At 51.7% G+C, this 12,287-nt stretch overlaps 1 protein-coding gene across 1 annotated transcript; it reads left to right on the top strand.

Annotated features, from left to right (window-relative positions):
• Positions 1-7,649: 7,649 nt before the first annotated feature.
• LOC309684982 (olfactory receptor 14A16-like) lies at positions 7,650-8,585 on the top strand (the record flags this gene model as incomplete). The annotated part of the gene is made up of 1 exon (XM_082500814.1): positions 7,650-8,585. One exon carries the CDS (start codon positions 7,650-7,652, stop codon positions 8,583-8,585), a length of 936 nt encoding a protein of 311 aa, XP_082356940.1.
• Between the last annotated feature and the right edge of the window lie 3,702 nt (positions 8,586-12,287).

Raw genomic sequence — 12,287 nt, forward strand, 5'->3', positions numbered from 1 at the left:
TAGGGTCCCCTCTTACTCTCCTTTTCTCCAGACTAAAAAGCCCCAAGTCCCTCAGCCTTTCCTCATAAGAGAGATGTTCCAATCCCCTCATCATCTTCGTAGCCCTTTGCTGCACCGTCTCCAGCAGTTCCCTGTCCTTCTTGAAGTGGGGAGCCCGGATCTGGACACAGTACTCCAGATGAGGCCTCACCAGGGCAGAGCAGAGGGGGAGGATGACCTCCCTCGACCTGCCGGCCACACTCTGCTTGGTGCACCCCAGGATGCCATTGGCCTTCTCAGCCAACAAGACTCATTGCTGGCTCATGGGCATCCTGTTCTCCACTGGGACATGCTGCTGCATGTTCCCCCAAGATCTTCCTTTCTTCCAGCTGGACAAGCCCAGCTTTTTCAGCTTCTTCTCACAGCACAACTGCTCCAACCCTGACCACCTTGGTGGCCCTCCACTGAACGGGCTCCAGTTTACCAATGTCTCTCAGGCATTGCAGGGGGTCAGAACCTGGGGGAGTGTTCTGGATCTGTTCTCAAATGTGCTGAGCCCAGGGCGGTAATCACTCCCACTGGCTGTGCTCCTGTTCCTACCACCCAGGATGCTTTTGGCCTTTGCTGACGGCTCCATATTTTGCCTAATGAAACCGAAGGACCACCAGAGCCTTTCCTGCAGTGCTGATACCAACCTAGGCAGTCCCTGCCCTCTGTCACTTCAGGCCCTTAGTCAACCTCAGCGAAAGAACTTTAGATCTGTCCTTGTTGGATAACATGATGTTACTGTTGGCCTGTCCTTCAAGCCTGTCTAGGTGTCTTGGGATGGCAACCCTGCCCTCTAATATAGTGTCTGCTCTCCTCATTGAGGTGTCAGCTACTAATGTTATGAAAAAAGCATTTTCTCATCTCCTTTGGGTAATTAAAAGCCCTTGAAACATGATGGAACCCGACTAGATACATCCCTCTGGGCAGAACACTATGCATTCACCATGTTCTTTCAAGCCCGAGTACTGATCTCAGTTATAAGCCATCTACTTATCCACCCAATCAGACCATAATGTCCTAACTGGACACAAGAATACTGTGGGGAATGAGGCTGATAGCATAGTGTTTGGCGCAGAGTCTAGTTGGAGGCCTGTAAGTAGCAGTGCTCCCCAGGGGTCAGTACTGGCCAGTCTTGTTCAACATGTTAATCAACGTCCTGGATGAGGGCACAGAGTGTACCCTCAGCAAGTTTGCTGACATCTGTTGGAAGGGTAACACAGCAGGGCATAGGCAGTCCAGGAGGTTCTTGGATTGTATTGACGACAACTTTTTTCTCCCAGTGGTAGAGGAGCAAACAAGGAGAGGATCTCTGCTGGACTTTGTCCTTACCAACAAGGAAGGGTTGGTAGGCAGTGTCTCAAGCTCAAGGGCAGCCTGGGCTGCCTTGACCATGAAATGGTCGAATTTGAGATGCCCAAGGCAGCGAGGAAGGTGCGCAGCAAGCTGACCACCCTGGGCTTTAGCAGAGCTGACTGTGGCTCCTTGATGAATCTGCTTGGTATAGTGCCATGGGATGAAGCGCTGGAGGGAAGAAGGGCCCAAGTAAGCCAGTTAATATTCAAGGCTCACCTCCTCCAAGCTCAGGAGTCATGCATCCCTACAAAGAAGAAGGCAGGCAGAAAAGCCAGGAGTCCTGCATGGATGAACAAGGAGCTCCTGGACATGCTCACAAGTGAAAAGGAGGCCTATAGGGGGTGGAAACAGGGGCGGGAAGCCTGGGAGGAATACAGAGAAATTGTTCAAGCAGCCCCGGATCAGTTTAGGCAAGCTAAAGCCCAGATTGAACTAAATCTGTCCAGGGGCATCAAGACAAACAAAAATCCTTCTTTAAGTATGTCAGCGAGAAAAGAAAGACTAGGGAAGATGTGGGCCCTCTCCGGAAGGAAATGCAAGAACTGGTCACCCGGGACAGAGACAAAGCTGAGGTCCTCAATGACTTTTTTGCCTCAGTCTTCACTGGCAAAGACTGCAGCCACAATGCCCATGATGCAGAGGGCAAAGGCAAGGAGTGGGAAAATGAAGAACTGCCCACTGTAGGTGAAGATCAAGTACAAGACCACCTGAGGAACCTGAAGGTGCACAAGTCCACGGGACCTGATGAGACACATCCGCGGGTCCTGAGGGAACTGGCAGATGAAGTTGCTAAGCCACTGTCCCTCATATTTGAGAAGTCGTGGCAGCCTGGTGAGGTTCCCGCTGACTGGAAAAATTGGAAGAATAACCCCTATTTTCAAAAAGGAAAGAAATGAAACCCCAGGGAACTACAGGCCAGTCAGTCTCACCTCTGTGCCTGGCAAAATCATGGAGCAGATCCTCCTGGAAACTCTGCTGAGGCAGATGGAAAATAAGGATGTGATTGGTAGCAACTAAGATGGCTTCAGCCAGGGCAAGTCATGCCTGACAAATTTGGAGGCCTTCTACGAAAGGCCTTACAGCGGCAGTGGATAAGGGAAGAGCAACTGATGTCATCTACCTGGACTTATGCAAAGTGTTTGACACTGTCCCACACAATATCCTGGTCTCTAAATTGGAGACACATGGATTCGACAGATGGACTCAGCAGATAAAGAATTGGCTGGACGGTCGCACTCAAAGTGTTGTGGTCAATTGCTCCACGTGCAAGTGTAGAGCAGTGATTAGTGGCATTCCTCAGGTGCTGTACAACATCTTTGTCAGCAACATGGAGACAGGGATCAAGTGCACCCTCAGCAAGTTTGCTGATGAAACCAAGCTGTTTGGCGAGGTTGACACGCTGGAGGGGAGGGATGCCATCCAGAGGGACCTGGACAGGCTGGAGAGGTGGGCCCAAGCCAACCTCATGAAGTTCCACGAGGCTGGGTGCAAGGTCCTTCATCTGGGTCGGGGCAATCCCAAGCACAAATACAGGCTCGGCGGGGAATGGCTGGAGAGCAGCCCTGAGGAGAAGGACCTGGGTGTGCTGATTGACGAGAAGCTCAACATGAGCCAGCAATGTGAGACTGCAGCCCAGAAGGCCAACCAGATCCTGGTGTCCATAAAAAGCAGCATGGCCAGCAGGTCAAGGGAGGTGATTCAGTCCCTCTACTCTGCCTTCTTGAGACCATGCCTGGAATATTGCATCCAGCTCTGATACCCTCAACATAAGAAGAACATGGATGTGTTAGGGCAGGTTCAGAGGAGGCCCTGAAGATGATCAACGGTCTGGAGCAGCTCTCCTATGAGGACAGGCTAAGAGAGTTGGGGTTGTTCAGCCTGGAGAAGAGAAGGCTCCGGGGAGACCTTATAGCCCCTTCCAGTACCTAAAGGGTGCCTACAGGGGAGCTGAGGAAGGACTTTATACTAGGGCATGTAGTGATAGGATGAGGGGGAATGGCTTTTAACTGGAAGTGGGTGGATTTAGATTAAATATTAGGAAGAAATTTTTGACTTTAAGGGTGGTAAGGCACTGGCGGAGGTTGCCCAGAGAAGTTGTTGAGGTCCCATCCCTGGAGGTGTTTAAGGCCAGGCTGGATGGGGCTTTGAGCAAATTGGTCTAGTGGGAGGTGTCCCTGCCTATGGCAGGGGGGTTGAAAGTTGATGATCTTCAAGGCCCCTTCCAACCTAAAGCATTCTATAAAACAAGAAGTGCTTTTTTAAGTACATTAATAGCAAGAGGAGGTCTAAAGAAAACGTTGGACCGATAGTTGTTGAAGGTGGTCATCTGACTGATAGGGATGAAGAAAAAGCAGCAGTGTGCAATGCTTTTTTTTGCCTCACTCGTTAATCATGCATCTAGAGCTTGGGCTGCCCGGTCCCCTGAATTGGAGGACCACAAAAACTTTCCATTTGTGGGACGGAAATCGTCAGAGAACAGCTGTATCAGCTGAATGTTCACAAGTCCATGGGGCCTGATGGGATTCATCCCAGGGTATTGAAGGAGCTGCTGGATGTTCTGGCAGGACCTCCCACAACTTCTCTGGGCAACCTGTTCCACTGCCTTACCACTCTCAAAGTGAAAAATTTCTCCCTAAAAACTAATCTAAATCTACCTTCTTCCAGTGTGAAGCCATTCCCCCTCATCCTATCATGTCCTGCCTAATTAATAAATCAGAGCAGATATGCTGGACCTCAGCTAAGCACCAGAACCACACTCAGATGTGTAACAAAGAAAGGCAGTACCAAGTGCCCAAGGTCCCATGCAAGGAAAAAGTTTTCTTCAGAGCATGCAGGAGTGGATGGCAGATGGCAATGGAAAGATGAAATGAGGTGACCCGAAGGAGAGCAAACCCTCATGACCAGAGAGACGCAGGGCTGGACTGTGCAGCCTTGGCAGGAGAGGGCTTTGCTCTCTGGGATGTCTCTGCAGCCCTGCAGAGCCTGTGGTGCAAGGGGAAGCTGATCTCCAGGAAGGACACAGTGCTTTGGAAAATGTCCTTGTCAATGGGCATCCCGTGATCCAAGAACACTGGGAAAATCATTTCTCTATTCCTTGGTTGCATCATCAAAGGGATGACTAAAGGCTGTGGGAGAAGCACTGCCGACATCTGCTGGATGGAGATGGAACAAGACTGGCCTCACTGCAGCTGCCTCAACAAAAGCACTGAACGTCCCAGAGGTTCTCTTGGGGTGTGTTACACGGCTGCTCTGAATGGTGGTCGTCATCCTGCAGGTCTTGTGCTGTCCCTGCTGGCTGCATGCGGCTGTGCAGGAGAGCCCTGGCACCTCCCGTAGCGCCACAGGGTGTAGGTCACCTTCCAATGGAGCAGCTGCCCTGAATGAGGTTGGGCACTGTAGGGGTGTCTGTGAGAAACGGGCCATGGGTGCCAAAGGAGATGAGGTAAAGACAGCTGGTGGAGGAGAGAGAGTGTCACCACCATGCCCCACCAGCCTCAAAATGATGACTCCAGACACTGCCCTGTCCCTCTTAATATTTCCATCAGTTACGAGCACGTGTCTTAGACCACCTCTGGCACCTCATGTGTCACCTGTGCTTTGCATGGGTACAGGAGGTACAGGAGACTCCTGCCTTTCACTGCCTGGGTGTGCTGTCTCCTAGTGGGGCAAGAAGAGGGGATTCTTGGACATAACTCTGTCTCCGAAAGGGGAAATGGCACTGCAGGGAAGAAGTTTCTCTGCCCAGCAGAGGGAGAAAAGATCAGTGATGACTTCAGCTTGTTTCCCAGGTGGTTCCCCTGGAGCCCCAGGGACATCTCTGAGGGAGCCCAGAGGGGACAGAGGCAGTGCCACCGTGGGCTGGTCCTCTGCTTCTGAGCTGGGCCGGGCTGCTGGGCCGGAGGGAGCTTCTGGCAAGCGGGCAGCGCTGCAGAGAGACAGCTCTGCCCAGAAGCAGGGCTGGGGGCAGTGCCTACAGGCAGAGAGGGAAGAGAAGAGAAGAGAAGAGAAGAGAAGAGAAGAGAAGAGAAGAGAAGAGAAGAGAAGAGAAGAGAAGAGAAGAGAAGAGAAGAGAAGAGAAGAGAAGAGAAGAGAAGAGAAGAGAAGAGAAGAGAAGAGAAGAGAAGAGAAGAGAAGAGAAGAGAAGAGAAGAGGAGACGTAAAGGCAGTCTGGGGTGGGAGGACAGGAGAGAGCTCACCGGGGGAGAAACCTTCGCAGCCTTTCACATGGTAAGTCTCTGGCTGTGGGGCAATGCAGATGAGTTCCTGGCAGTGTCTCCTAGAGCTGGCACATGCCATGGCTGATAGGAGCTGTCAGGACGGCTCTCCTTGCTTGTCTGGTGTGGAGCAGGAGGATGTGCTTCAGAGCATGGATGTCCTGCTGCACCTTCAGAGAGACAATGACGGACAGCTGCCTTCTCCCAGGGATGGCTCCGGGGTTTGCAGATCGGTTTGCAGGCAGGGGTGGGCAGGGCTGTCCTTGCCAGCAGGGTCCCCGCACCTTGGGGGCTGTGTGCTGGGGCAGGGACTCTGCCAGGTTCAGCTCTGCGCCTGCCCAGGGAGCTCCCACGGCGCTGTAGGGAGAAGCTGTGGGTGGAAGGAGTGACCCCAGCATGGTAGGGTAGGGATGAGCAGGTCAGGGCATGGTGCTTCTGCTCTCAAGAGAGTGTAGCAGCACAGGTGAGCTCTACCTCATGATATTTTTCAGAGGACCTCTTCAGCAGCACACCAACTCAGCAACATCTTCCCGTTAGCAGCCACATCAGGTTCGCTGTGAACTGGTCTTTAGCCCCCACACACTCAGAGATGCCCCTGGGCAGTGCCCCGTCCCTGGAGGTGTTGGCAGGCAGAGGTGGGCGCACAGCAGTGGGATGGGGTTTGTGAGCCCTGAGCAGGAGTTGAGCCGGGGACAGGGGGACAGCTGCCGGCAGCAGAGACACGGGCAGGGAGTGAGAGGGAGCTGCTGCCTGAAACACTGGCGAGGGGCATGTGGTCCCGTCCGTGCTGTCCCTGAAGCACAGACACCTTCCCCTGGGCAGCTCCTGCCTGGTCTCCATTCCCAGCCGGGGCACAGCTCTGCCCTCCAGCCCACGGGGTCTTGGGCACGCATTGACCCTGCAGCAGCCAGAGCCCAGTAAAGGACGAACCCCGGATTGCCGTCTGCCTAGCATGTCCCTCCTCCATTGTCAGGAGAGTTGTGGCATTTCACTGCCGTCCCCTCCTGCCTGAGCTGCCCTTGTTCTCACCGTTGGATAAACTGAGGATAAACTGAGTCAGTGCGGGGGGTGGGGGTTGCGGGTGGCAGATTCAGCTCCCGTTCAGATGCCAACCCTTTGGGTCCTGCTCTGCACTCGTGTCTGTGGGAGCAATGTGCCCAGGTCTCCTCCAGGCAACTTCAGGGCATTAACTATTTCCCTGAGGAGTCCTGTGGGGCTGCAGGGTGCTCTCCAGAAGGGCACAGTTCTCCCATAGTATCTCTGTGCTCCCTCGGATCCACATGGAGAAGACATCTTGGTGCTCAGGCCATGGAAATGCTGCTGGGCAGCTGTACGTGGGTGGCTGCAGTGATCCCTCCTAGTCCCAGTCCGGGAGGGGAGAGATGAGAAAAGGCAATGAGCCTGTATATCTGCCCTTTGAACCTGCATTCCTCTCTTCTCCGCAGTGTCCTGCTTCTTTTGATGGCAACACCTGAGAGGGATCCTCCTCCAGCTGCAAGCTGCCAGCACAGGGCAGCGGAGAAGAGGACTGATGGGCAGAGCTGCTCTCCTCTCTCTGCACTAAGGGACTCTCCCTTTGCCTCTCAGGACCCACAAGACTTCACCTGGAGTGCATTAGAAATGTCAGGGATTTCAGCCATCCCAAACCGCTCCGAAATGTGGCAGGTACAACCAGAACAAAACAGAAAACAAAATCCCCTCTCCTCTGCTGTGCAGTTGGGCAAATTGCCGACAACAACACTGAAAAGCTCTTTGATATAACACGATTACATTTAATTGGAGACAGCCCTGCTGTCCTAGTTCCCTCTTGCTGCACAGCAAGGAGGACTCCTCGGGAGCCCATTGCCCTGCTCCCAGTGGCAGCCTCAGCCAGCAAAAGCCGGAGCTCAAGTGAGGGAGCTGCAGAGAGGTGCTCCTGAAAAGAGGGTCTGAATGTGGGGCTGCAAAGACATATGCAATCCATTTTGCCAGGAGAAGTCTGCTCTGACTCAGTACTGTCTTTTCCTCCTTAACAGATAGTCACAGTTAAGAATAAGAGATACCCAGAGGCAGCAAATGTCCAACAGCAGCTCCATCACCCACTTCCTCCTCCTGGCATTCGCAGACACACGGGAGCTGCAGCTCTTGACCTTCTGGCTCTTCCTGGGCATCTACCTGGCTGCCCTCCTGGGAAACGGCCTCATCATCACCGCCATCGCCTGCGACCACCGCCTCCACACCCCCATGTACTTCTTCCTCCTCAACCTCTCTGTTCTGGACCTGGGCTGCATCTCCACCACTCTCCCCAAAGCCATGGCCAATTCCCTCTGGAACACCAGGGCCATCTCCTATGCAGAATGTGCTGTCCAGCTCTTTTTCTTTCTCATTTTTATTTCAGCTGAGTATTCTCTCCTCACCGTCATGGCCTATGACCGCTATGTTGCCATCTGCCATCCCCTGCACTATGGGATCCTCCTGGGCAGCAGAGTTTGTGTCCACATGGCAGCAGCTGCCTGGGCCAGTGGGTTCCTCAATTCTCTCCTGCACACGGCCAATACATTTTCACTCCCCCTCTGCCAGGGCAATGCCCTGCACCAGTTCTTCTGTGAAGTCCCCCACATCCTCAGACTCTCTTGCTCAGACTCGTACCTCAGGGAAGTTGGGCTAATTGTGGTTAGTGCCTGTCTCTTCTTTGCATGTTTTGTTTTTATTGTGATGTCCTACGTGCACATATTGAGGGCTGTGCTGAGGATCCCCTCTGAGCAGGGACGGCACAAAGCCTTTTCCACGTGCCTCCCTCATCTGATGGTTGTCTCCCTCTTTATCAGCACTGGCATGTTTGCCTACATGAAGCCCCCCTCCATCTCCTCATCATCCCTGGACCTGGTGGTGGCAGTGCTGTACTCGGTGGTGCCCCCAGCAGTGAACCCCCTCATCTACAGCATGAGGAACCAGGAGCTCAAAGAAGCATTGAAGAAAGGGATTCAATGGGTTCACCTTCAGCAGCAGTAAGCTGCCCATGTCTCCTCACAGGCTGTCCCTACTGTGCTGGATAATAGTGAGGCCTTCGGTTACTGTGTCATCACAGCATCAGAACTGCCTTCCTGAGGAGCATCTCTGTAATAACAGGGCAGCTCTCTCTGTTGCAGGAAAATTGACATAAACTAAGAAAACGAAATATAAAATGTCATTGTAATTGAAGCAACCAAGGACACCTGCTGCTTTTCAAGTCCCCTGTACTGCCCCAACCCTATTTAATAATTTTCCTAATATGAAAATAGAGAAAGAGTAACTAGACATGATTTATCTATGACTCAGTTAAGGAACTACCACCAGACAATGTAGCATTGTTGAGAAGCGGGGGATTCCTGTCAAGAGAGTGATGAACTGTAGGGCGGGTCAGCGAACCAAGAAAACCTCTTGGAACTGCCAAGATCAGAGAAGTGGTAAAAGGTAATTCTGCCAGGGGGAGATCATGACCACTGACTCACTGACCACCTACCCAAATGATACCACCTACTCAAAAGAGAACAATGGAAGAAGAAGACAGAGTCTGTGCACTAATTTATATGGGAAGCAAAGAAATCTCAACCAATCCTTGAAGAGAATAACAATGAGTAACTGTGAATATATATATGAATTGTTTGAATATGTAAACATCAATGCATAGAAGTGGAGTCTTTTGAAGCTAAGTTGTGCTCCCGTTTTGGGCTGAGCACCCCATTTCCGCGCATTAATGGAATAAACTTGGAAATACCTCTGCTCTGTGTGTTATTGGCTTGCACACCGTGTAACAAACCCAGATTTGGGATATCAGGAGGGTGTCATACTGAAGTGAAATAGATCTAGTTTTTTCTTTGAGGCAGCAGCAGAAGGAAGATGTGCAGTTCCGTGCGGTGACATGGAGCTAAATAGAGGATAAATGAGTTTATGGGCTGAGACATCTTTGGCATCTGAGGAGCATTAGGAGGGCTTTGGAAGAAGCTGCACAGGTTATGGGGAACTCACAGCCCTTAGGAAAACCTCAGAAAATGACAGCCTTGTGTTTGAAGAAATAGTGAAGAGAGAGTCATCAGTAGAGCTTGGGACAGCATGGGGTCAGAGTGGGGTGGGGAAGCAGGGGTGGTGGTTGGCATCTGCAGAGAAACAGCCACAGCCTGTGGGGGGTATGGCCCCTTTGTTGGGGCTGGGACCCCCCGACAGAACTGAAATCCTTGTCCTTTTGACTATGGCTGCGGTCTCTTCCACTGAGGCCCCCGAGACCACTCCAGTTCCTTACATCAACGGGGCCTTGTTGCCTCCACCTCACCCTCCAGAGAGCCTGAGAGGTGTCCTACCACTGTCTTGCCCTTGGCATCACATACCCCTTCATCTCAGTGCTCCCAGGAAGAGCCCTGAGCTTCCCGTGTGGGAAAGGATCCCCATTCCCAGGGTATGGGGGTCAGTGCTTGGACATCCCGCTTGATGAGACAGGTCAAGGGCTTTCACAACCACTTCCATGTTTGATTTTCAACCTGTAAGCAGTGCCTCTGACTTCCTGCTTCACCAGCCTCCAGGCACAGTCCCTTTTCTGGTCATTCCCTCCAAGGTCTTTTCAGGGGTGGCCCTCAGTGCAGCCCACTGACGTGCTCAGAAACTTGGAGCTTTGCTGCTGCCTTTTACTACTCAAGAGGCCAGTTCATTAACATGCAAAATGCCCTAACAAGCCAAGGCTCTGAGCATAATTTTCTTCATTTTACAATTCTTATTTGAGAGATTTCAGAAGTGAAATGATTTTAAAAATGAAAGAAAAGAAAAAAAAGATTCTTTTTTCTTCCACTTTTCTTCATTTATCTGCTTACGCATTAAGTGATATCAGCAATTTCCAAATGATATTGAAACTGGACCTCTCCAAATGGAGGGTGAATGTGTAGGTATTGAGGTTTGGGCTGGACTGGCCACTCAGGCAGAATGGCAGACGCTCTCCCCTACCGAGGAGAGGCAGGAGAGAGAGAAAGGGACTTATGAGTTTAGAAGGACCTAAACTATGTTTATGAAATATTAATAATAAAAAAAAAGTCCATAATAAAATATATACAAAACCATATCAAGCTCTCAGGACGATGATCACATCACTGGCTGGCGCTGGGGCAGTCCCAGACTGGGCTCAGTGATGGATGGGAACTGGATTCCAGATAAGGATTCAGGATCGGGATCACAGGCAGACGAACAGACAGAGTCCTCCTCAGACATTGGCCATTGAAGAAAGAGAGCTGACCCTTTGATCCCTCAGCTTTTATACTGAGCATGAGGCAGATGGGATGGAGTACCCTGTTGGTCAGTTTTGGGTCACCTGTCCTGTCCGCTCCTCCGCGCAGGTGGGACCCCTCTGTGCTTTTTCACTTCCAACCCTCCACTGGGCAATTACCAAAGTTCACTGCCCGTGGGTGTTATAGCAATAAGTATAAGCCAGAGCCTCTCTGCACACCGTGCCTGGGCATCAGCTGTAAACATAGGTCTGATCACTCTGAGAGAGCAAACACTGTCTGCACAATATGCAGTTAATTTCAGTAGTTAGAAGAGGCCCGGCTAAGAAGTAAAGGTACTGAACAAAATTGGTTCTGTTTTACCTCAAACCAGGACATGGTGTCCATTCCTCATGCTGTGGGACGTCTCAGACACATGCAGAGCAGGGGAGACACACCACAAGAGTGGTCAACACCTCCGAGTGCGACTCACTCTGTGCCAAGTGTTAGAGGGGGCATGGACAGTCCATTCAAACATTGTTCTTACAATCACGGAATGGTTTGGGTTCAAGGGACCTTAAAGATCATCTACTTCCAAGCCCCCTGCCATGGGCAAGGACACCTTCCACTGGACCTGGTCTCTCAAAGCCCCATCCAACCTGGCCTTGAACACCTCCAGGGATGGAGCCTCCACAACTTCACTGGGACACTTGCTCCATTGCCTCACCACCCTCAGAGTCAAAAATTTATTCCTAATATCTAATCTAAATCTCCTGTCTTCGAGTTTGAAGCCTTTACCCCTCGTCTGATCACTACATGTCCCCGTAAAAAAGCCCTCTCCAGCTTTCCTGTAGGTACCTTTCAGGTACTGGAAAGCTGCTATAAGCTCTCCCTGGATCCTTTTCTTCTCCAGGCTGAACGACCCCAACTCTCTCAGCCTATCTTCATAGCAGAGATGCTCTAATCCTCTGATCATCTTAGTCAGCCTCCTCGGGACCCGCTTCTTCTTATGGACAGGTGGGGTCTCCCGAGAGGGGAGAAGAGGGGAAGAGTCACCTCCCTCGACCTACTGCCCATACTTCTTTTGATACAGCCCAGGATATGGTTAGGTTTCTGGGCTGCAAGTGCACATTGCTGTCTCTTGTTGAGCTTCTCAACTACCAACAGCCCTAAGTCCTCCTCAGGGCTGTCCTCAATCCATTCTCCGCCTGGCCGGGATTTGTGCTTGGGATCGCCGTGACCCACGTGCAGGACCTTGCCCTTGGCCTTGTTGAACTTCATGAGGTTGGCATGGGCATACCTCTCCAGACTGTCCAGGTCCCTCTGGATGGCATCACTCCCCTCCAGCATGTCAACCGCACCACACAGCTTGGTGGTGTTGGACAACTTGCTGAGGGTGCAATCAATCCCACTGTCCATGTCACCAACTGTGACGAAACAGGAATCACGGAATCACGGAGTTTTCAGAGTTGGAAGGGACCTCTAGAGA

The sequence above is a fragment of the Vanellus vanellus genome (genome assembly GCF_965231255.1).
Source record: "Vanellus vanellus genome assembly, contig: HAP1_SCAFFOLD_110, whole genome shotgun sequence".
NCBI classification, from domain to species: domain Eukaryota; kingdom Metazoa; phylum Chordata; class Aves; order Charadriiformes; family Charadriidae; genus Vanellus; species Vanellus vanellus.